This window comes from Homalodisca vitripennis, chromosome 4 (assembly GCF_021130785.1).
Source record: "Homalodisca vitripennis isolate AUS2020 chromosome 4, UT_GWSS_2.1, whole genome shotgun sequence".
In the NCBI taxonomy this organism is placed as follows: Eukaryota; Metazoa; Arthropoda; class Insecta; order Hemiptera; family Cicadellidae; genus Homalodisca; species Homalodisca vitripennis.
In genome coordinates, this window is record NC_060210.1 from 170,326,833 (window position 1) to 170,351,933 (window position 25,101).

At 39.3% G+C, this 25,101-nt stretch overlaps 1 protein-coding gene across 1 annotated transcript in view; it reads left to right on the forward strand.

Moving 5' to 3' along the window:
* Positions 1-25,101, forward strand: part of LOC124360599 (neurogenic locus Notch protein) — a 155,556-nt gene that overhangs the window by 81,275 nt on the left and 49,180 nt on the right. Inside the window, exon 6 of the mRNA XM_046814344.1 lies at positions 19,361-19,717. Coding sequence (XP_046670300.1) covers positions 19,361-19,717 — 357 coding nt within the window. The remainder of the gene's footprint in view (positions 1-19,360; positions 19,718-25,101) is intronic.

Below are 25,101 nucleotides of genomic sequence, written 5' to 3' on the forward strand. Positions count from 1 at the left end.
GGCCTGGGGCAGTTCGCATAAATGTTTCTAAATGGTATTTCCAAGGTTCGTGTTGTCCTAATGATAAAGTATAGCAACGAGTCGAGTCGTGGCGGTCGTGGTCCCCTACAGGCCAGAACGCTACACTGCGTTCACTGACCGAGTAGTTAGCGCTGTGATCTCCAGGTACATCGTGTACCCTCCTCCGGACATCAACCGGAACTCCGGACATTCAGAGAGTAAGGTAGATAGGTAAAGGGCCAGAACGCTACACTGCGTTCACTAAGTGACCGAGTAGTTAGCGCTGTGATCTCCAGGTACATCGTGTACCCTCCTCCGGACATCAACCGGAACTCCGGACATTCAGAGAGTAAGGTAGATAGGTAAAGGCCAGAACGCTACACTGCGTTCACTGACCGAGTAGTTAGCGCTGTGATCTCCAGGTACATCGTGTACCCTCCTCCGGACATCAACCGGAACTCCGGACATTCAGAGAGTAAGGTAGAAAAGTAAAGGTCAGAACGCTACACTGCGTTCACTGACCGAGTAGTTAGCGCTGTGATCTCCAGGTACATCGTGTACCCTCCTCCGGACATCAACCGGAACTCCGGACATTCAGAGAGTAGTCAATAGTCAATAGTCAATGTTTTATTGCGGAGAAAAAATACATTTGTGTAGCAAACGTCAAATATGTTAAAATTTGGACATACATACCACATCGAGCTCTCATTCAGACATACATTTGATCACTCATTCCACGTTCATCCATCACCAATAATTCCCATTTAAGGAAGGTAGAAAGGTAAAAGGCCAGAACGCTACACTGCGTTCACTGACCGAGTAGTTAGCGCTGTAATCTCCAGGTACATCGTGTACACCCTCCTCCGGACATCAACCGGAACTCCGGACATTCAGAGAGTAAGGTAGATAGGTAAAGGGCAGAACGCTACACTGCGTTCACTAAGTGACCGATTAGTTAGCGCTGTAATTTCCAGGTACATTGTGAACCCTCCTCCGGTCATCAACCGGAACTCCGGACATTCAGAGAGTAAGGTAGATAGGTAAAGGGCACAACGCTACACTGCGTTCACTGACCGAGTAGTTAGCGCTGTAATCTCCAGGTACATCGTGTACACCCTCCTCCGGACATCAACCGGAACTCCGGACATTCAGAGAGTAAGGTAGATAGGTAAAGGGCAGAACGCTACACTGCGTTCACTGAGTGACCGATTAGTTAGCGCTGTAATTTCCAGGTACATTGTGTACCCTCCTCCGGACATCAACCGGAACTCCGGACATTCAGAGAGTAAGGTAGATAGGTAAAGGGCAGAACGCTACACTGCGTTCACTGAGTGACCGATTAGTTAGCGCTGTAATTTCCAGGTACATTGTGTACCCTGGCAACGAAAACATGTTTTTTACAAAATTATAATCCTTACATAACGGACCTGACGAATCATCACCTTGACTACATCCTGATGGGTGATTTTAATATAAACGTCTTGGACAACAACCAGCAAACCACAAAACGATTAGCAGATTTATTAAGGTCATTTGATCTCGAGTGGCTTGTCAAGACCCCAACAAGAGTGACAGCAAACGACAAAATCTGCTATTGACAATGTTATCTCCAACCTTCCTAATGTCGCAGTGTCTGTGGTGAATACAGCGATTTCTGACCACTATGGCCAAGAGGCCGTAATTAGTGGAACAAAATTCATTAGGGAGCCCAAAAATTTCCAAAACCGTAAGAGACACAAGGCCAGAAAATATCGCTCTCCTCAACTCTTTCCTTTCGAAAAGAAAGTGGGACTTTCTAAATTTATCCAAACCAGTTGAGCAACAGTTTTGAAACTTTTAATAGTTATTTAAACTTTTATTTAGATCTATGTTGTCCAAAAAGAACCATAAAAATTGGTCAAAAAAATGACAAACAATAAATGGATCACTAAAGGAATTCTCATCTCGAGAGAAAAAACTTAAGTTTTACTCTGAAATTTATAAACAAACACAAGATGACAATTTTAAAAACATTTTTCCGGAAAATATAAAACAATTTATAGAAAGGTGATCCATGCAGCAAAAGCATATGATGTCTCCAAAAGCGATTATATCTTCAAAAAAACATTTCTAAAACTATTTGGGGCATCATTAACAATAAATCAAATCCTTCAAAATATCACAGATCAAAAATTGGGGATCGGCTTTTGGATGATGAAACTGAGGTGGCTAACGAGTTTAACAAGTTTTTTGCAACTGTGGCTTGTGACCAAGGCCCTCGGCCATCGGCTCCTGTAGCAAACTCCACGAGAAGACAAATTCCATCAGCCTCTATGGTGCTTTGGCACCGGTCGACGAGAAAGAACTCGTCAGTATTATTCAGCAGCTCCCAGCCAAAAAATCGAATGATCTTAATTCAAACTCAATGTGGCTCATAAAAAAATGCTCGAAGCATATTGTGAGGCCTCTGACCGCCTTGATAAATTCCTCATTTCATTTGGGAGTTTTTTCCCTCACTCCTGAAGATGTCAAAAGTAACCCCTATATTTAAAAAAGACGACCCTACACTCATGAATAACTATCGGCCTGTCTCTATTTTGCCTATTTTAAGCAAACTATTTGAAAAGTTGTTTTAGTGCGAATGCTTCAGTTTCTGAATAAACACAATCAGCTCTCAAATGACCAATTTGGCTTCAGAAAGGGCAAATCAACAATAGATGCAATTGTGGGTCTTGTCGATATGATTGTAGAGGGATTGGAAAGTCGAAATCACACTCTAAGTGTGTTTCTCGATTTATCTAAAGCTTTCGATTGTGTTGACCATATTAACACTGCTTGACAGACTGGAATCGCATGGCATCCGAGGCGTGCCTCTCACATGGCTTAGTTCATTCCTAAGCCATAGAACTCAAGTTGTCCAAATTTCTAATCATATTTCAAATTCTGTAAATATGAGTTATGGAGTTCCTCAAGGATCCATTCTCAGTCCAATTCTCTTCCTGCTTTATGTTAATGACATAAAATCATCACTACCACACGGGAAAATCGTGCAGTATGCTGATGATACGACTCTTTGTTTTAACGAATCTTCGAAATCAGATTTGGAACAAAACGCATTTGTTGGAATGAACAATTGTGTCCAACATTTTCATAGCCTCAATCTAAATACAAATTCATCTAAATCTAACGTTTTAAATTTCACTTTAAACCCCAGTAGACTTTGAGTATGGACCTAGCGTTATGTTAGCGGATACAATACTAGAAGAAGTCTATTCCTCAAAATTCCTTGGAATTTACCTTGATCAAGGTTTGACATGGAATGTTCACATCGATCACGTTTTGCTCAAAATTAGCCTCAGGCATTTATGTTCTGAGGTCTCTAGCCAAATACTGCCCAAGTCAAGTTCTGATAACGGCGTATTATGGCTTGATTTATCCACACCTCACTTACGGATTGGTACTATGGGGTGCCTGTGCAAGGAACCAATTTTCAAGAGTGTTTAAATTACAGAAGCGAGCGATCCGCACCATTGCAAAATTAAAGTTTAGAGAGTCGTGCAGGTCAACTTTCAAAAGGTTGCAACTGTTAACTCTGCCTAGCCTCTACATTTTACAAACAACGTTGTATTGTATTCTAAATGTGCCTTGATTACGGGCCGAGACATTCACTCGTACGGGACTAGAGGCAGAGACAACTACCGAACTGGGAGACACAGGACGGTGGTTTATGAACGCTTGCCTTCACAGGCAGGGGTTCATTTTATTAACAGATTGCCTAATGAATTAAGAAAAGCCTCGACGCTCAAGGCGTTAAAAACTCGTTTAAAACGCTGTTTAGCGTCAAATGCATTTTACAATATAAAAGAGTTTCTGGAGTATGACTGGGAGACCACACAATAACACAAGACTGACTCTAGAACGAAGTGGGAATTATTGGCGATGGATGAACGTGGAATGAGTGATCAAATGTATGTCTGAATGAGAGCTCGATGTGGTATGTATGTCCAAATTTTAACCTATTTGACGTTTGCTATACAAATGTATTTTGTCTCCGCAATAAAAAAATTGACTATTGAACTATGACTATTGAGTAGTTAGCGCTGTATATCTCCAGGTACATCGTGTACCCTCCTCCGGACATCAACCGGAACTCCGGACATTCAGAGAGTAAGGTAGAAAAGTAAAGGTCAGAACGCTACACTGCGTTCACTGACCGAGTAGTTAGCGCTGTGATCTCCAGGTACATCGTGTACCCTCCTCCGGACATCAACTGGAACTCGGACATTCAGAGAGTAGTCAATAGTCAATAGTCAATGTTTTTATTGCGGAGAGAAAAAATACATTTGTGTAGCAAACGTCAAATATGTTAAAAATTTGGACATACATACCACATCGAGCTCTCATTCAGACATACATTTGATCACTCATTCCACGTTCATCCATCACCAATAATTCCCATTTAAGGAAAGGTAGAAAGGTAAAAGGCCAGAACGCTACACTGCGTTCACTGACCGAGTAGTTAGCGCTGTAATCCTCCAGGTACATCGTGTACACCCTCCTCCGGACATCAACCGGAACTCCGGACATTCAGAGAGTAAGGTAGATAGGTAAAGGCCAGAACGCTACACTGCGTTCACTAAGTGACCGATTAGTTAGCGCTGTAATTTCCAGGTACATTGTGAACCCTCATCCGGTCATCAACCGGAACTCCGGACATTCAGAGAGTAAGGTAGATAGGTAAAGGGCCACAACGCTACACTGCGTTCACTGACCGAGTTAGTTAGCGCTGTAATCTCCAGGTACATCGTGTACACCCTCCTCCGGACATCAACCGGAACTCCGGACATTCAGAGAGTAAGGTAGATAGGTAAAGGGCAGAACGCTACACTGCGTTCACTGAGTGACCGAGTAGTTAGCGCTGTAATTTCCAGGTACATTGTGTACCCTCCTCCGGACATCAACCGGAACTCCGGACATTCAGAGAGTAAGGTAGATAGGTAAAGGGCAGAACGCTACACTGCGTTCACTGACCGAGTAGTTAGCGCTGTGATCTCCAGGTACATCGTGTACCCTCCTCCGGACATCAACCGGAACTCCGGACATTCAGAGAGTAAGGTAGAAAGGTAAAGGCCAGAACGCTACACTGCGTTCACTGACCGAGTAGTTAGCGCTGTGATCTCCAGGTACATCGTGTACCCTCCTCCGGACATCAACCGGAACTCCGGACATTCAGAGAGTAAGGTAGATAGGTAAAGGGCAGAACGCTACATAGCGTTCACTGACCGAGTAGTTAGCGCTGTGGTCTCCAGGTACATCGTGTACCCTCCTCCGGACATCAACCGGAACTCCGGACATTCAGAGAGTAAGGTAGGAAGGTAAAGGCCAGAACGCTACATAGCGTTCACTGACCGAGTAGTTAGCGCTGTGGTCTCCAGGTACAACGTGTCCTTTCTCTGGACATGAACTTCCGAACATTCAGAGAGTAAGGTAGAAAAAATAGAGTTCGGGTAATAGTATCCTATCCTATAGGCCTGGGCTGAACTGACCGCCAGGTAGAAATTCTACCCTACATCCATTCCAAGAGGAAAGATGATGCCGGGGCAGTTCGCGAATGTAAAGCGCCACACAAGTACGATGTGTTGTGGGAACCTTCTTGCAGACGCTGTCTCTGTCGCACTCGCAGCCTGACCCACATCTACCTCTCTCCTCTCTCTCTATCTGTATATATATCGCGGTGTGTCGGTGTTTGTTTATTTCGACAGCCTTCAATGGAACCACGATGCATGCAGCGAGTCGGCCGCGCTGACAGTCATTCAGAGATGGTTAAGTGTGGCATTACCACACTCTATATGCTCACCTGACTGTGCTGTAGTCAGCGGCCATCTTACACAATGTGTCGGAGCTTCTGTATCAGTGTCACTTTGTGTACAGTGTACATCATATATTCTACCATACAAACGAACTACAAATTTTAACATAACTTATACTCAGAACAGTTTCCTATTGTAAATAATACTGATTTCTAGCTTCACGAACACTGTGGTACAAACTATGTGCGAGAGTAACAGCTAGATACGGCTGCCTCATTCTATATGTATTAACTTTGATACCTTTCTAGCTATAGTACTGTATTTGTTATTAAGGAGCACGTAGTTGTCAGTCGTACATCTGATACTCCGCTTTAAACATGGGGTTAATGTTAAAAACTGCGTTTTAAATAAGAACTTGTCTCATATATTTTATGATTCGCTGTAGAAACATTGTAATAAAATGTTAGTGTTTCATTGCTAATGAATTGTGGAAATATGAATTGTATAAACGATTTACACTGTTCATACTATTTTTTTTTATAAATTATTTTCGTTATACATTTTCCCTTAAGAACCCCTATATTAAATCTAAATTATGAAAAAATCTTACTATTTATAATACAGATTTATAATTTTACCCCAATTTATTATCAGAGGCTCAGATGCGTGGCCAACAGATAACTAGTGTGCCCCCCACAGCACCATGTACCGCATGGTTGAGCATGCATCAAAGTATTACTATTGTTATATGGACCATATGGATGGTGAAAATACGTGCCCTCGTTTTTCCCTGTGGCGTCCCCCTAAATTGTCGAGCACCAGTATCTTGGAAGTTTCAAATGTAACTTTGTTGATATATTTAATCAACTTGATTTTTTTATGGTTCCACGCCGAGTGGTATACTAATGTCGGTATGGATGGTCCTGTTGATACTCGCGGGAGACTGGACGTGAGATGCGGTAAATTAGTGCAGGTCTCAATCAGTGTTTCCGATTTCAAGTTTCCACGAGAGAGTGAGAATGTGGGGGCGGGCGTGAGAGCGTTCTCGATCACACGCGACTTATCTTGGCTCTTTTGGCGGGAACTTGATAACAGCTATCTTTATCTGACGGTTGGTGGGCGACTGTGGTCAGCCGCATCGTCTCCTTATCTCGGTTGTGGTCCTTCGCCGATTTTCTTCCACGTCTCTAGCCGACAGAAGATTGTATCAATATTTCGGTATCCAAAGTACATTGTTCACATCAAAGATATCCATATAAGCTCAAACCAATTCTTTAGTATAAATGTTAATGTACGTGGAAGACGTAAAGTATACTATGCCACTCACGGAGAACATGTTACTGTTTTTGAGTTATATGAAAACCAAACTGTCTCATTTTAACTCTTCTGCGAATGTTCCATGCTTTATTCGAATGATGTATTGTTACAGTAATATGTTTTAATGCACGCTTACTACTCTTGAAAATACTATTCTGACCGAAAAATTAGGGTTTCAAATATTTCACTAGTATTTAAATCGTGATATATAAAGAAGTAAAATGGTTGTAAAAAGAAGCTACAAACGGTTTACAGGTCCGTTTTCAGCTTCTTCTTCTTCGCAGACTTTCTCTGGACCTCTTCAGACGAACATGACTCCAGATTTCAGGAGTTAAATCTGAGAGAACGTCAGATAAATGACGCTGCAATAAAAAAGGAGAACTTGAGCTAAACTAACATTCAAATTTAATCAACCCTTCTACCATAGCTACGTTTTATGAAGTAAAATGCGTGAAATTAAAAAGGACAAAAATAAAATAAATACTACATTAAACTTTTAACCTTAATGATTTGGAGTGAGATTGTTCTTTTTATAGAAGGCGGACAACACCGACCTTACCAATTGGTCGGTTAGTTAACTGGCAATTAATTGTTAATTAGTTGGATCATCAATTTCAATTGAAGCTTGATTGGCTCCAATTGTAATTGAAGAGTTAAACTTATAGCTTCGACTACATGAAAAAGGTTAGCTTCTATTTCGATACACGTAAATGTAATATAAATTGTAATGTGTAAAGTGGTGAAGAAGTCTAGAGCGGTTGCTATTGTTTTATTGATGAAAAAGATAGCTTTGACTAAAACAATAAGGTTAATTCATATTTCGACATGCGTATGTTGCAGTGAACAAGACTTGTTTCGGTTGTGTTATTTTAGTTGAGGAGTTAAGTATACATAATAGCGTATGCAGATAAATGATCTGAAATAAAGTGACCTCGGTGCGATAAAATGTGAACTGGTGGTCTGACTGGTGGTTGGGTTGTGTTATTTTAGTTGAAGAGTTAAGTATAATAGCGTATGCAGATAAATGATCTGAAATAAAGTGACCTCGGTGCGATAAAATGTGAACTGGTGGTCTGACTGGTGGTTGGGTTGTGTTATTTTAGTTGAAGAGTTAAGTATAATAGCGTATGCAGATAAATGATCTGAAATAAAGTGACCTCGGTGCGATAAAATGTGAACTGGTGGTCTGACTGGTGATTGGGTTGTGTTATTTTAGTTGAAGAGTTAAGTATAATAGCGTATGCAGATAAATGATCTGAAATAAAGTGACCTCGGTGCGATAAAATGTGAACCGGTGGTCTGACTGGTGATTGGGTTGTGTTATTTTAGTTGAAGAGTTAAGTATAATAGCGTATGCAGATAAATGATCTGAAATAAAGTGACCTCGGTGCGATAAAATGTGAACTGGTGGTCTGACTGGTGATTGGGTTGTGTTATTTTAGTTGAAGGGTTAAGTATAATAGCGTATGCAGATAAATGATCTGAAATAAAGTGACCTCGGTGCGATAAAATGTGAACTGGTGGTCTGACTGGTGATTGGGTTGTGTTATTTTAGTTGAAGGGTTAAGTATAATAGCGTATGCAGATAAATGATCTGAAATAAAGTGACCTCGGTGCGATAAAATGTGAACCTGGTGGTCTGACTGGTGATTGGGTTGTGTTATTTTAGTTGAAGGGTTAAGTATAATAGCGTATGCAGATAAATGATCTGAAATAAAGTGACCTCGGTGCGATAAAATGTGAACTGGTGGTCTGACTGGTGATTGGGTTGTGTTATTTTAGTTGAAGGGTTAAGTATAATAGCGTATGCAGATAAATGATCTGAAATAAAGTGACCTCGGTGCGATAAAATGTGAACCGGTGGTCTGACTGGTGATTGGGTTGTGTTATTTTAGTTGAAGAGTTAAGTATAATAGCGTATGCAGATAAATGATCTGAAATAAAGTGACCTCGGTGCGATAAAATGTGAACTGGTGGTCTGACTGGTGGTTGGGTTGTGTTATTTTAGTTGAAGAGTTAAGTATAATAGCGTATGCAGATAAATGATCTGAAATAAAGTGACCTCGGTGCGATAAAATGTGAACTGGTGGTCTGACTGGTGATTGGGTTGTGTTATTTTAGTTGAAGGGTTAAGTATAATAGCGTATGCAGATAAATGATCTGAAATAAAGTGACCTCGGTGCGATAAAATGTGAATGACTCGTATGCAGATAAATGATCTGAAATAAAGTGACCTCGGTGCGATAAAATGTGAACTGGTGGTCTGACTGGTGATTGGGTTGTGTTATTTTAGTTGAAGAGTTAAGTATAATAGCGTATGCAGATAAATGATCTGAAATAAAGTGAGCGATGTATGACGTATAATAGCGTATGCTGATCAAATGATCTGAAATAAAGTGACCTCGGTGCGATAAAATGTGAACTGGTGGTCTGACTGGTGGTTGGGTTGTGTTATTTTAGTTGAAGAGTTAAGTATAATAGCGTATGCAGATAAATGATCTGAAATAAAGTGACCTCGGTGCGATAAAATGTGAACTGGTGGTCTGACTGGTGGTTGGGTTGTGTTATTTTAGTTGAAGAGTTAAGTATAATAGCGTATGCAGATAAATGATCTGAAATAAAGTGACCTCGGTGCGATAAAATGTGAACTGGTGGTCTGACTGGTGATTGGGTTGTGTTATTTTAGTTGAAGAGTTAAGTATAATAGCGTATGCAGATAAATGATCTGAAATAAAGTGACCTCGGTGCGATAAAATGTGAACTGGTGGTCTGACCTCGCGCGAGGCGAGTGTCTGTCGCGTCGTGAATCCTCTGTAACCTTCCTTTCAGTAACTCATCATGAAATCATCGAAATATTAAGTTATTGCGGTTAAACTTAATTTAGTGCTAGGCGATTCGGCCAGAGTGACTTACGTTCAGGCCAAGAACACTTTTATTGTACGAGTATTTCAGTTATTGCGGGTCAGATCCAAATTTCACGTGCATTGATTTGTGTAATGATGAGGCCGTGTCTTATGGAATGTGGATTTTCTGACAGTTATGACACTAGATACTGTCAATCAAATGCGCACAGTAGTCATAGTTATTGTATATTCTCTGATTGAGTTCATGGAACGTGTAAGTGTAAAATAAAAATATAAAATTCTAACTCAACCAATAAACCGAATGGCACTAATGCGCGAAGAAGACCTCCCTTATACCATGCTTGATCGAGGGTTTTCATTAAGTCTTATGCAAAAAAGATCATATTAAAACAAGTCTACCACATGACTGTCTAAATGAAAATGTAAGCAGTCCAGTAACGAGCTAATGCGAAAACAGAAGACAATGAACTTGAACAAAACTTAACAAAAACATTAGTCGCTGCTATTGACCGTCTTAGTATATTTTACAATGAGACGAGTTCCTCCATAACAATAATAATTTTTAATTTAGTTTTAGATTATTTTACAACTGTACTGTTATTTTTTGTGTTAATTTGGAATACTCGTATGTATCATAATTTTAATCCTTACATTACATATAGACACATGGTAGTTAGGATACACCTTTTCATGTATTCACAATTGTGAGGGAATGTCTTCCACAACGAAGCACTCCCAACACTTTTTTTTGAATCACAATATTCTTTTTTGCACCTTTTGTTGGGTAGATATGAAAATACCTAACCGTTTCGAACTGAATGAAGGTTTCTTGTATAAATTCGTGTATTTGGTATTAAAGTTCACTGTTTATGTTAATTGTATTAAAATAACTATACGTAATGTCCTACTTGAAAGTTTGGGATCAAATAGTTACAATAAAAAGATCGGCTTTGCAAGAATTTAAAAGATTAAAATAACTTTTAAAGAGACATCACATCTTGATTGTACTGATTTTGTCGAGGAGTGAAGGTTCTTACCAAGGGTTAAAAGGTTTTGTAATGCCTAACATTTATATATCACAGTTTATCTTCTGGAGGAAGTAAATAACTCGTAAACGTAACCAAAGATGTATTGTAATGTTAATAGTCTAATGTTTACTTGCCCACATATCGATATATGACCCAAGATATCATTATAATTTTACACTGTCTAGTTTGTCAACATCCTGAGTGATAGTCAGACAAGCATCTGTGTGATAGAAGTAATCCGTTTGGCGTAAGCGTCTCTGTTTAGGCTTATTTCCCGACCGCTCATGTTGGCACTCAGCTGTTCCTAATTTAAACCGTCTACGCTCCGAGCAAGTTACCAATTAGTGGTAAATCTGCGAATCTGCGGCTTCGCAAATACTTGGCGCATACCTTTACATAATATAATGAGAGACGGACGCGATTAAGTCATTCTGCTTGTTCATCTTAGTTGTGCTAAAATGAATTCATTTTACCGCTACCATCGCCGTTTTTTTAGGATGTGGCTTCTAATAATCTGAATATGGACAGTCCACACTCATATATCGTTTTTGTTTTACAGAAATAGCATACACTATTTCTTGATCAAATAAATAGTCCTGCTTATAGTTTTTAGGTGTGAACTAATATTTTGATCCTCCCCTCTCTTACCACCAAACTAACGTCGGAAAACACAAATAAAATATGTTTCATTCAGTAAAAAACAACTGTGGAAAAGAATTATGATCAAATTTCCAACAAGTAGGATGTGAAATAACTCTCAATGGATTTATGATAGAAAAGTTTTATTTATTTAAACTTTTTCTTCATAAATATTTCAGACGTTCCATTTTCATAATTTTGTTCGAAGCTGCTGAGTGTAAAATTCCAATGATACGTCAAAATGATATTTATGTTGGTTCAAATCTGTACACAGTCTAAGTTATGTAAAGTAATCTAAAACTGTGTATGTGACTTAATATAGTCGATATTTACCGAGAACCATGCCCGGTGGAAAGAACAATTCGATTTTTAAGAACTTTTTATCCATAAATATTTCTTCAAACCTTCTATTTTCATAATTTTGTTCAAAGCTGCGGAGTGTAAAATTCCAATGATACGTCAAAATGATATTTATGTTGGTTCAAATCTGTACACAGTCTAAGTTATGTAAAGTAATCTAAAACTGTGTATGTGACTTAATATAGTCGATATTTACCGAGAACCATGCCCGGTGGAAAGAACAATTCGATTTTTAAGAACTTTTTATCCATAAATATTTCTTCAAACCTTCTATTTTCATAATTTTGTTCAAAGCTGCGGAGTGTAAAATTCCAACGATACGTCAAAATGATATTTATGTTGGTTCAAATCTGTACACAGTCTAAGTTATGTAAAGTAATCTAAAACTGTGTATGTGACTTAATATAGTCGATATTTACCGAGAACCATGCCCGGTGGAAAGAACAATTCGATTTTTAAGAACTTTTTATCCATAAATATTTCAAACCTTCTATTTTCATAATTTTGTTCAAAGCTGCGGAGTGTAAAATTCCAATGATACGTCAAAATGATATTTATGTTGGTTCAAATCTGTACACAGTCTAAGGTATGTAAAGTAATCTAAAACTGTGTATGTGACTTAATATAGTCGATATTTACCGAGAACCATGCCCGGTGGAAAGAACAATTCGATTTTTAAGAACTTTTTATCGATAAATATTTCAAACCTTCTATTTTCATAATTTTGTTCAAAGCTGCGGAGTGTAAAATTCCAATGATACGTCAAAATGATATTTATATTGGTTCAAATCTGTACACAGTCGAAGTTATGTAAAGTAATCTAAAACTGAGTATGTGACTTAATATAGTCGATATTTACCGAGAACCATGCTCGGTGGTGCATGCGGTAGAAAGGCAGAATACCGAATGTTATGTAATACATATAATAAGCGGGTGAGCTCGGCAGTACAGTGCGGTGTCGTGGTGCGGCGGGACTATCAACCCATAAACCTCGAGAAAGCTGTACACTCAGTACACACGCTCGATCCTTTGTCAATGTTATAATGAATTGTGGTGTGGACACGCCGTCCCCTCTCCTCATGCCCTGCAGTACCTGTTTTCTGTGCTGCAGTCCCTCACGCTGTGCCTCCTTATATCTATATATTCTACATATAATACTGATGACAGAAGTCCCCTCTCCTCCTGCCCTGCAGTACCTGTTTTCTGTGCTGCAGTCCCTCACGCTGTGCCTCCTTATATCTATATACTGTACATATAATACTGATGACAGAAGTCCCCTCACCTCCTGCCCTAGAAGTACCCTCTCCTCCTGCCCTGGAGTACCTGTTTTCTGTGCTGCAGTCCCTCACGCTGTGCCTCCTTATATCTATATACTCTACATATAATACTGATGACAGAAGTCCCCTCTCCTCCTGCCCTGCAGTACCTGTTTTCTGTGCTGCAGTCCCTCACGCTGTGCCTCCTTATATCTATATACTCTACATATAATACTGATGACAGAAGTCCCTTCATCTCCTGCCCTAGAAGTACCCTCTCCTCCTGCCCTGGAGTACCTGTTTTCTGTGCTGCAGTCTCTCACGCTGTGCCTCCTTATATCTATGTACTCTACATATAATACTGATGACAGAAGTCCCCTACCTCCTGCCCTAGAAGTACCCTCTCCTCCTGCCCTGGAGTACCTGTTTTCTGTGCTGCAGTCCCTCACGCTGTGCCTCCTTATATCTATATACTCTACATATAATACTGATGACAGAAGTCCCCTCACCTCCTGCCCTGCAGTACCTGTTTTCTGTGCTGCAGTCCCTCACGCTGTGCCTTCTTATATCTATGAACCCTACATATAATACTGATGGCTGAAGTCCCCTCACTTCCTGTCCAGCAGTTGCTGATTTCTGTGCTGATGTTTCTCGCGCTAAACCTTATGTCTAAACAAATATTACTGTGTTTTATAATTACCTGTTTGGAATTGGTGGTGTCTCGTCCATTAGGAGGTTTAAACTAATGCCCAACACCCTGCGGCGAGGGCGGCCACACTTGCCTGGGATCCCTTGTTTAATCTACTTGTTAAGAGTTACTTAACACGAGTTGGCCATGTGCTGTGCTCACAACTCCACTCCCAGCCTCAAACACTCGTGTGGAGGAGTGCAGCCACTTCCACTCGCAACGTGTTGTTGTGTTCATTTATATAGTACAGTGAAATGCAGTAATAATACTGTATATTTGGTGTATATGGTTGTACACAAGGAATGTGGATGTCGTGAGTTGTTGGGAATTGATGCTTTAGTGAAACCATGGCTGTTTAAACCCATATAACCCAGTGTCCTGCGAAAACATCAAAATTCTCTGTTTTATACAATTAGCGCCGAAGATATGTAAAAGTGAAATGGTTGCTAATTTATGTGCTTGCTCGGAACGCAATAAAAAAGAATATTCATAGCAAATAAGTTTGAGCAGCAGCTTTGACATTTTTACTGTGTTTGTCCTATCTTAATCTCCGGCCGATAATCTTAACGAACGGTGCAATAAAACTGTGGAATAATTTAGCGGCAAGATGGACTGCTGGATAGTCTGGCAGTGCCAGCGAGCAAACAGGTTTCTCTGTGAGTGTGCCGCTATTGTTGTACACTGCATCCCTCGCCCTTCTTGGCCAGACCTGCTTACTGCTAATGGCGAGCTTGACACCAACCCTGGTGGAGCGTCAAGTGTAATTGTCTATAAGATATGCCATTGGTATGAAATCTATCGTTCATGTGTCTAACTTGACAATAATAGAACAAGTTGTACGTCCAGACAGTAGAGAATGAACCCAAGCAATAACTACTGCACAATACATGTGTAACGACGATATATTCCAGTCCTTGAAACCCTGTGTTCTAGTTTTGTAAAACATAATTATTAATTATTACGGTTTAGTTTTATTTATACTCTGATTACCTCTATTTGAAATGCGTTGATTAGCATAACGTTGTTGTAGTTATAGTATGAGACACATCATTACAAATAAACTGTTCTTCAGTGCACTTAGGCCTGAAATATAAAGTTTAAATTTTCCATGAGTATAATAGATTAGCTTCTTACGATAACTGTGTATTAAAATTATTAATTGAGATCTCTTTACATTATTAATAAATAATAAAGCCCAACTGTCAGACTTACAGTGATATGACTCGTAGTATCGTATAAAACTATTTTAATATGGGAATCTACAACTTCCATTCAATAAATAAACGATTGATTTTCTAGACGATTGAAGAGGTCTTCAGTTAAAACATTGTAGAACAATAAGTATAAATGCAAAAACATGTATCAATCCTCGCTGTACAACACCTTCAAACACTTGATTTGTATAAGGTAAATTTTAACATTAGGAATATAGATGTACAACGATAAATTATAATAAAAAATGTATTCGGTTTTGGTTTGTTTAATTTCATCTTAAAATTGGTTTTTGTAACACAAAAATCTCTATCCAGAGTTTTACCTTCATAGCTTTCATTGTAGTGATTTATTTGGTTATAGTTAGATATATTCGTCTATACGACCTTTGCCAGTTTAATGGTTATTACGATTTTCGGCTACAAATAAAATAAGTCTACTTAATTACATACGAGTACATGGATGTACTAAGTCCGGTGCAGCTGATGCTATTTACTGACAGCATTTACTTGCCAGTTTAATGGTTATTACGATTTTCGGCTACAAATAAAATAAGTCTACTTAATTACATACGAGTACATGGATGTACTAAGTCCGGTGCAGCTGATGCTATTTACTGACAGCATTTACTTGCCAGTTTAATGGTTATTACGATTTTCGGCTACAAATAAAATAAGTCTACTTAATTACATACGAGTACATGGATGTACTAAGTCCGGTGCAGCTGATGCTATTTACTGACAGCATTTACTTGCCAGTTTAATGGTTATTACGATTTTCGGCTACAAATAAAATAAGTCTACTTAATTACATACGAGTACATGGATGTACTAAGTCCGGTGCAGCTGATGCTATTTACTGACAGCATTTACTTGCCAGTTTAATGGTTATTACGATTTTCGGCTACAAATAAAATAAGTCTCTCTACTTAACTACATACGAAGTACATGGATGTACTAAGTCCGGTGCAGCTGATGCTATTTACTGACAGCATTTACTTGCCAGTTTAATGGTTATTACGATTTTCGGCTACAAATAAAATAAGTCTACTTAATTACATACGAGTACATGGATGTACTAAGTCCGGTGCAGCTGATGCTATTTACTGACAGCATTTACTTGCCAGTTTAATGGTTATTACGATTTTCGGCTACAAATAAAATAAGTCTACTTAATTACATACGAGTACATGGATGTACTAAGTCCGGTGCAGCTGATGCTATTTACTGACAGCATTTACTTGCCAGTTTAATGGTTATTACGATTTTCGGCTACAAATAAAATAAGTCTACTTAATTACATACGAGTACATGGATGTACTAAGTCCGGTGCAGCTGATGCTATTTACTGACAGCATTTACTTGCCAGTTTAATGGTTATTACGATTTTCGGCTACAAATAAAATAAGTCTACTTAATTACATACGAGTACATGGATGTACTAAGTCCGGTGCAGCTGATGCTATTTACTGATGTAAAGAGCACAATATCTGAGGAGTACAAGCACTTGTTCATAACATATAAGTTGCAGATAATGAAGAAATGTTATTCATTTTCACGGTAAACAAATACGTACAATGTTGCCATGGCTGCAAATAACTACGCATTCATAATTAGTGAATTCCCATGAACCAGTCGCGGTAACAACTGTGTAAAGTGAAATGCGTGAAATTGATATAATTGCATGCTACGTTATCAATGTGTTATTGTACGTTATATTGAGAGGTCGTGAAGGAACCAGACCACCTCAGTGTGAGGTGCGAGCTCAGTTCGTGGAAACAGTAAACTGTAGCAGTTACCAGAAGGTTGTTTATCCAAGACAACAGTACAGGTCGTCCACCTTCACTTGGAGATTTCACAGAATTGAAGTGAAACACTCCTTGTTCCTTGGAGATGACGGAAATATTCTGCCAGTATATAGTTGTGTGCAACGGTTTATAAGTTTTAGGAAATCAGATGTGAATATAGTAATAACGGCAAGAGGTGACAGGACCACGTTCAGCTCACATAACTTCTTGCCATTCCAACTGATCAATCACCCATTTTGAAGACAAGTTTCTCTTTGAATTTGTGTGGATTTTGTATCACCTAATTTTACATCTTTTCTATAATACAGTAACTAGACAGACATCATTAATTTTGACGCTTGTGTTCAAACTGTAAGACGTAGTTCTTAACAATTTAGACTTTTACGATGTTTACTAAAAGCACCAATCTTGTTTTAATTGCCTTATTTTCGGAAGTGGGTAGCAGTTACGTGGGACACAAACTCGTAGCGTTGACAAATTCAGAAATGGAATAAACCCCAATTTTCAAGACATTTTTAGACGTCTGTGAGAAAAATCGGAAGCTGACATTGGGGCGCCAATTGGCTAGCCGTAATTGGAACAGTGTTTTTTCTTGCCTTTGTACAAGAGTCTTAATCGGGTGTTAACATGATTTATTTGAAACGATACGTCATATTTGACACATAAAGATTATTCAGATAGTACAAACCTTATTACGATTGTTTTATTTTCACTATTAACTAGACACATCTTTATTATTAGCGCTATTGCAATTTTTATATTGCAAAATTTAACTTAATAGTATTGTGAGATTAAATAATGTACCGTACAGTTTACTATGAGAGTATCAATTATACTCTGAGGCTTATTTATTGTAATTGTAAAAGTTATGGAAAGTGGAAAATTGGTGTGTAAATTATTAATTAGAGTTATGTCTCTTGTAAATGGAATCCGTGAATAAGCCCAAATTCCGTATTCATATTTCTCATGAACATCTTCTTAAGTAATCGTGCACGTCGAGTAAATGTTCGTGATTTCTGCCCTCTACGTATTCATATTTCTCATGAACATCTTCTTAAGTAATCGTGCACGTCGAGTAAATGTTCGTGATTTCTGCCCTCTACGTATTCATATTTCTCATGAACATCTTCTTAAGTAATCGTGCACGTCGAGTAAATGTTCGTGGTTTCTGCCCTCTACGTATTCATATTTCTCATGAACATCTTCTTAAGTAATCGTGCACGTCGAGTAAATGTTCGTGATTTCTGCCCTCTACGTATTCATATTTCTCATGAACATCTTCTTAAGTAATCGTGCATGTCGAGTAAATGTTCGTGGTTTCTGCCCTCTACGTATTCATATTTCTCATGAACATCTTCTTAAGTAATCGTGCATGTCGAGTAAATGTTCGTGGTTTCTGCCCTCTACGTATTCATATTTCTCATGAACATCTTCTTAAGTAATCGTGCACGTCGAGTAAATGTTCGTGATTTTTGCCCTCTACGTATTCATATTTCTCATGAACATCTTCTCAAGTAATCATGCACGTCGAGTAAATGTTCGTGATTTCTGCCCTCTACTCTCAGCTATAATGATTTTCTATCTTCCTTTTTCGTAATGTAGTCAACTCAACACAGAAACTCCATTTGCCACCTAAATGCCAATGTTACACAGGTTTGGCTTAACGAAGTTATCAATTTAAATTAACTAAATTAACTTTATTTTCTTTAAATAGGTACGGATTATTTCTACTTAATTAACATATTTTATTACCATGTCCATAACCTCATCCGACCTTTGAAGGTTATTGTTTGACTTCCAAGGCACTACTGTCATATGTATGATGTTACTAAGTTGTGTGTGTTTATGTGTGTCTGCCTGTTCCAGGTTATCGTGGCAGTAATTGTTTGATTTGCAAGGCGCTGTCATATTTATGACGTTACTAAGTTGCGTGTGTGTCTGCCTGCTTCATATTATCTTGGCAGGAATCGTTTGACTTCCAAATCGTTGTCATATGTATGATGTTACTAAGATGTGTGTGTTTATGTGTATCTGCCTGTTCCAGGTTATCGTGGCAGTAATTGTTAGATTTCCAAGGCGCTGTCATATTTATGACGTTACTAAGTTGCGTGTGTGTCTGCCTGCTTCATATTATCTTGGCAGGAATCGTTTGACTTCCAAGTCGTTGTCATATGTATGATGTTACTAAGATGTGTGTGTTTATGTGTATCTGCCTGTTCCAGGTTATCGTGGCAGTAATTGTTAGATTTCCAAGGCGCTGTCATATTTATGACGTTAATAAGTTGCGTGTGTGTCTGCCTGCTTCATATTATCTTGGCAGGAATCGTTTGACTTCCAAGTCGTTGTCATATGTATGATGTTACTAAGATGTGTGTGTTTATGTGTATCTGCCTGTTCCAGGTTATCGCGGCAAGAATTGCGAGGAGAACATCGACGATTGCCCCGGCAACCTGTGTCAGAACGGCGCGACCTGTGTGGACCTCATCAACCGCTACAACTGCCAGTGTCCGCCCACGTACACCGGGGAGTTCTGCGAACACGACGTGGACGAGTGCTCTCTCAGGCCATCGGTGTGTCACAACGGCGCCACCTGCACCAACTCCATCGGTGGCTTCTCCTGCATCTGTGTCAACGGCTGGACCGGGCCCGACTGTTCCTCCAACATCGACGACTGCGCGGGAGCCGCTTGTTTCAACGGGGCGACTTGCATCGACCGAGTCGGTAGCTTCTATTGCCAGTGCACTTCCGGCAAAACTGGTCAGTACTGCTACTCTTCCATTCCCACACTTTCACTTATTTCATCTTGTCATTCTTTTGTCGATTATATTATCACAGTTTAATTGAACTACAATTAGTGAATTTGGATTACTTTTTACACTATCCTTACAGGGTGTTATATACTCGTGTAATCTTATGGTAGGTTAAAATATTTTCATGGATTTTTAAATACAGCTGTACCTAAATATGGGATTTTATGTTGGATATGTTCAAATTTGAAAGTATGTAATGTTATGCATCAAAAGGTCTTAGTTATACGAAGAACTTAGAGAACAAAAAATTTAAGTAAGTTACTCATGTATATGTCCACTTCTCTTATGTAATTCCCACTTTGAAAAGTGTATGAAAAGCCAGAACCACTTCGTTTCGTCTATTAAAAGAGTAATCTATTTTTTTTTTTTAGTTCAAGGGTAACTAAATGGAAAAATATCCTCCAATGTAGGTGCGTGAAAATAATGAAAACTATTAGCATATATATATTTGGCATGGTAATAAATTCTTAGTTATATAGTTTAATTTTAAAACAAAATTATGTTATATTTTTTGTGAACTCCTCATTATTTACAACTTATTTATTTAATATACAGGCATCTAAAAAAGTACTATGCATTAATTATCATACTGTAAAGAGAAAGCGGAATGACCTTGAGAATAATGTTTATTTTTTGGCTCATCAATTAAGTGTCATTATGGTTTACCCGGATTAATCTTTAGTGTGTAGGATGCAGGAGCCAGTGGCATGCCACAGTTCAGTAGTTGTATGTGGCCCAAGCATGCCAGAACCTTATCAACGTTTCTGGCTATCAGAGTACAGTAATAGCTCAAGCACAGAGCAGCGTTAGTGTGTAGGATGCAGGAGCCAGTGGCATGCCACAGTTCAGTAGTTGTATGTGGCTCAAGCATGCCAGAACCTTATCAACGTTTCTGGCTATCAAGAGTACAGTAATAGCTCAAGCACAGAGCAGCGTTAGTGTGTAGGATGCAGGAGCCAGTGGCATGCCACAGTTCAGTAGTTGTATGTGGCTCAAGCATGCCAGAACCTTATCAACGTTTCTGGCATTCAGAGTACAGTAATAGCTCAAGCACAGAGCAGCGTTAGTGTGTAGGATGCAGGAGCCAGTGGCATGCCACAGTTCAGTAGTTGTATGTGGCTCAAGCATGCCAGAACCTTATCAACGTTTCTGGCATTCAGAGTACAGTAATAGCTCAAGCACAGAGCAGCGTTAGTGTGTAGGATGCAGGAGCCAGTGGCATGCCACAGTTCAGTAGTTCTGTATGTGGCTCAAGCATGCCACTGACCTTATCAACGTTTCTGGCTATCAAGAGTACAGTAATAGCTCAAGCACAGAGCAGATATAAACAGTGTAGGATGCAGGAGCCAGTGGCAAGCCACAGTTTAGTAGTTGTAAGTGAGGTCAGGACAGGGTATCAATGCTCCCCAATAACGAGCAGAGGCACAGCTATAGCTATGTCTATAGCTCAAGCACAGAGCAGCGTTAGTGTGTAGCATGCAGGAGATAGCAGCATGCCACAGTTCAGTAGCTGTTTGTGGCTCAAGCGTGCCAGTACCTTATCAGCGTTTCTGGCTATCAAGAGTACAGTAACAGCTCAAGCACAGAGAGGCGTTTCTGTCTAGTACGATGGAGCCAGTGGCAAGCCATAGCTAAGTAGCTTCTGTAAGTGACTCACACGTAACTGACCTTACCACCGTTTCGTAAGAACACAGCAATTGCTCAAGCATAGAAGATATAAACTGTGTTGGATGCTAGAGCTAGTGGCAAGCCACAACTAAGTAGCTTCTGTAAGTGACTCACACGTAACTGACCTTACCACCGTTTCGTAAGAACACAGCAATTGCTCAAGCATAGAAGATATAAACTGTGTTGGATGCTAGAGCTAGCGGCAAGTCATAACTAAGTAGCTTCTGTAAGTGACTCACACGTAACTGACCTTACCACCGTTTTCGTAAGAACACAGCAATTGCTCAAGCATAGAAGATATAAACTGTGTTGGATGCTAGAGCTAGCGGCAAGCCATAACTAAGTAGCTTCTGTAAGTGACTCACACGTAACTGACCTTACCACCGTTTCGTAAGAACACAGCAATTGCTCAAGCATAGAAGATATAAACTGTGTTGGATGCTAGAGCTCGCGGCAAGCCATAACTAAGTAGCTTCTGTAAGTGAGGTCAGGCGTGTCAGGACAGGGTATCGTTGCTCCCCAATAACGAGCAGAGGTACAGCTATAGCTATGTCTATAGCTCAAACACAGGGTAGTGATAGTGTGGAGCATGCCCGGGATAGCAGCAAGCCACAATACAGTAGCTGTACGTGAGGTCAGGCGTGTCAGGACAGGTTATCGTTGCTCCCCAATAACGAGCAGAGGTACAGCTATAGCTATGTCTATAGCTCTAACACAGGGTAGTGATAGTGTGGAGCATGCCCGGGATAGCAGCAAGCCACAATACAGTAGCTGTACGTGAGGTCAGGCGTGTCAGGACAGGTTATCGTTGCTCCCCAATAACGAGCAGAGGTACAGCTATAGCTATGTCTATAGCTCAAACACAGGGTAGTGATAGTGTGGAGCATGCCCGGGATAGCAGCAAGCCACAATACAGTAGCTGTACGTGAGGTCAGGCGTGTCAGGATTTGATCTTTGCTGACTACCAAATCACATCATATTGGTGTCTTACTTGGCTCTCCGTTTAACCATACGTAGTTAATGTCGACATATCTGCATTATAGTAGTAGTAAGTAGGCTGAAAGAATCGACTATAGTTTAGACCTGAGAGCTGGTTTTAACCTGTTCACATGTAGGTTACTCGTACAAAAACAGAATTCAACCTTTCACAGATCGAGTGTCCCCTGAGGTTCAATAACCTGTAGAAGTTAAATGTCAACTAATCTCTTAGCTGTTATCCAACATTAATCTATAATATGTATGGCCATTGTAGTATAATTTTTAGATTAAAGCTATATTATTATTTTTTTTATATAAAAAATTCACAATTTGTATTCCAATTATACAGGTGGTGAACCACCTTCATCGAAACTTTTCGTATTTTCGTAGTTTGCTATAGTCTCAAGGAAACCAGTACTGTACTGATATAAAAGCGACATTGCCAGTTAGACCAAGAACTCAATCTGAAGCGCTGCTGTTGAATAGATTAATGTTGCATGTGTTCTGAGTCCAAGTAAATCATTGGCCAATCATGATTTGCTAAAGGTACTGTTTTCTATGATGTTTCATTTCAAAAAAAGTTTCATTTGTGCGGCTATGAATTTCAACTGTTTAAGTACGGTTACTTACTTATACTGACAACATTAAAATAATTGAGGTTGCTGTTAGCTTTCTACAAATAATTGATAAAAATAAAAATGTGTTGAACATTGTTTTCTTTTCTGGTGAGGAAAATTGTAATATGAGTGATAAACAGCTAACCGTCGCAACTGCAGAATTTGGCGGTCATACTTCATAAGACACTCATCATCAATATTGATTCTCCCAAGTGAATGTTTGGTGTGGTTTGATGAAAGATCGAGTGATAGATAGATACACGGGGCTTAAGTCATGTTGACAGAGTTCGTCTTTCCCCTTAGTGGAAGATATTGAGATGCTAAAGAGGCTTGTATTTTACCAATAAGACGTCGCGGCGCCCCACCTCATTACAGTAACCGTGTGCTTGCAACTCTTGACACTCTTCGGGATGGTGGATGTACAGGACTGGTCCAATCTCTCGGTCACCACTAAGCCTACTCTTAACCCACGCGACATTTTCTTTTGGCCTGTAAAGATCCATGACAACATCAATTAACGGGAAAGATTTCTCACGAAAGTTGAGGGAGCTACACCTACTATGTTTAAAATATGTTTTGAAGCGGAATATCGTCTCGAATTGACGACGTATGTACGACAATTGGGTCGCACGTAAAAGTTAGTCTTTTTCATTGGAATGCACTCTCGTTGATGTAGTTTTCCATTGATTTCACCATAAATTAATACATAAACACGGGAATTTCTTCTTCAAACACTCTTTACTCTTAAATATTGTCACTTCAGATAGAAGGTATATAATTTGATTTAAATCCATCCCGTCTATAGACGAGATTGCTTTATTGACTTGTTGAGCTGTGCTTTGATCCACAGGACGATGAGATACTACTTGCGTCATGCAGATTTGACGGGCACTTGATGTTGCGCTCTTGCGTCATGCTTAGATTGACTTAATTTTCTTTTCCTGTCTTCAACAGCGCGTGCTCTCTTTTGGTTGTGCAGTCTCTGCTTGTATCAACCGAGTCTCTGCCATTTTATGGACCTGGGGTATTACTTCTAAGAGAGCCGTGGTTGTACTGTCTGCTGGGCATGATGACAACCAAAGCGTTAGGACATGAATCTAAGTTCGATGTCCACCATTGTTTATTGAGTACTTTAACGATAGGTAGTACCATTTTCCCGGTTTCAAATATTTCAAGCGAGTAATTCCCTTTGCTTGATAATACCCTCCCTAGCATTTGTCTTCAGACCGTGAGCACCTATTGAACTAAACTTCTGTTTACTTCAATTGTAGTACCAATTTACCTTTATTAATTTTAGAAAGCAAATTCTGTGTAGAGACATTCTTTAAAATGTACAGTACTACAAAGGACTACCCGTTGTTGTAGGAAGAAGCAAGTCTGACGTAGAAAGTTCTCAGTTTTTCTATAAATAATGGATCAGGACTCCTGGTGACGACACATTAAAATACCAGCTGGGCACAATTGTGTAGTTCTTTATATGGGCTTACGTTTAGCATTCCCGTATCGCATGTATAAAACATGGCGGAGAGAACGTGGTCCGAATATGTGTTGCGAGCATTTTCATCCGCTATCTATGATTTAAAGAAGTATCGACGAATTAGCCAACTATTATTTTTTACTCCATTTTCAGCAGTCAGTATATGTGATGTAATACGGGATGATTGTTTGGCCACTCACTCTTTAAGTTTAGTTCAATTACAACACAATGACAATTGTAAATTCCGTCTTTTCCTATTTGGACTGTTTATGATTATTTTTGCTATATAGAATTGTTGGTTTGACATTACTACTACAAACTTAATGACATTTTGTACACTCGGCATAATGTTCGATACACGTTCAGTACAGTTATTATAATATATAGTTGATGCTGTTCCTACTTGCCATTCTGTATCGTGTATGGTCTTGTTGTGTGCTGTTTGGCGACAGCAAAATTCTTTAGCGCTATATGGTAACTCTACAGATTTACGTTTAAAAAAACTCAAAAATTAAAACATTACGCTGACGGACTAAAAGTACGGATATGTACTATAACATAGTAGTAAATTCGTTTTATGTACATAACAGA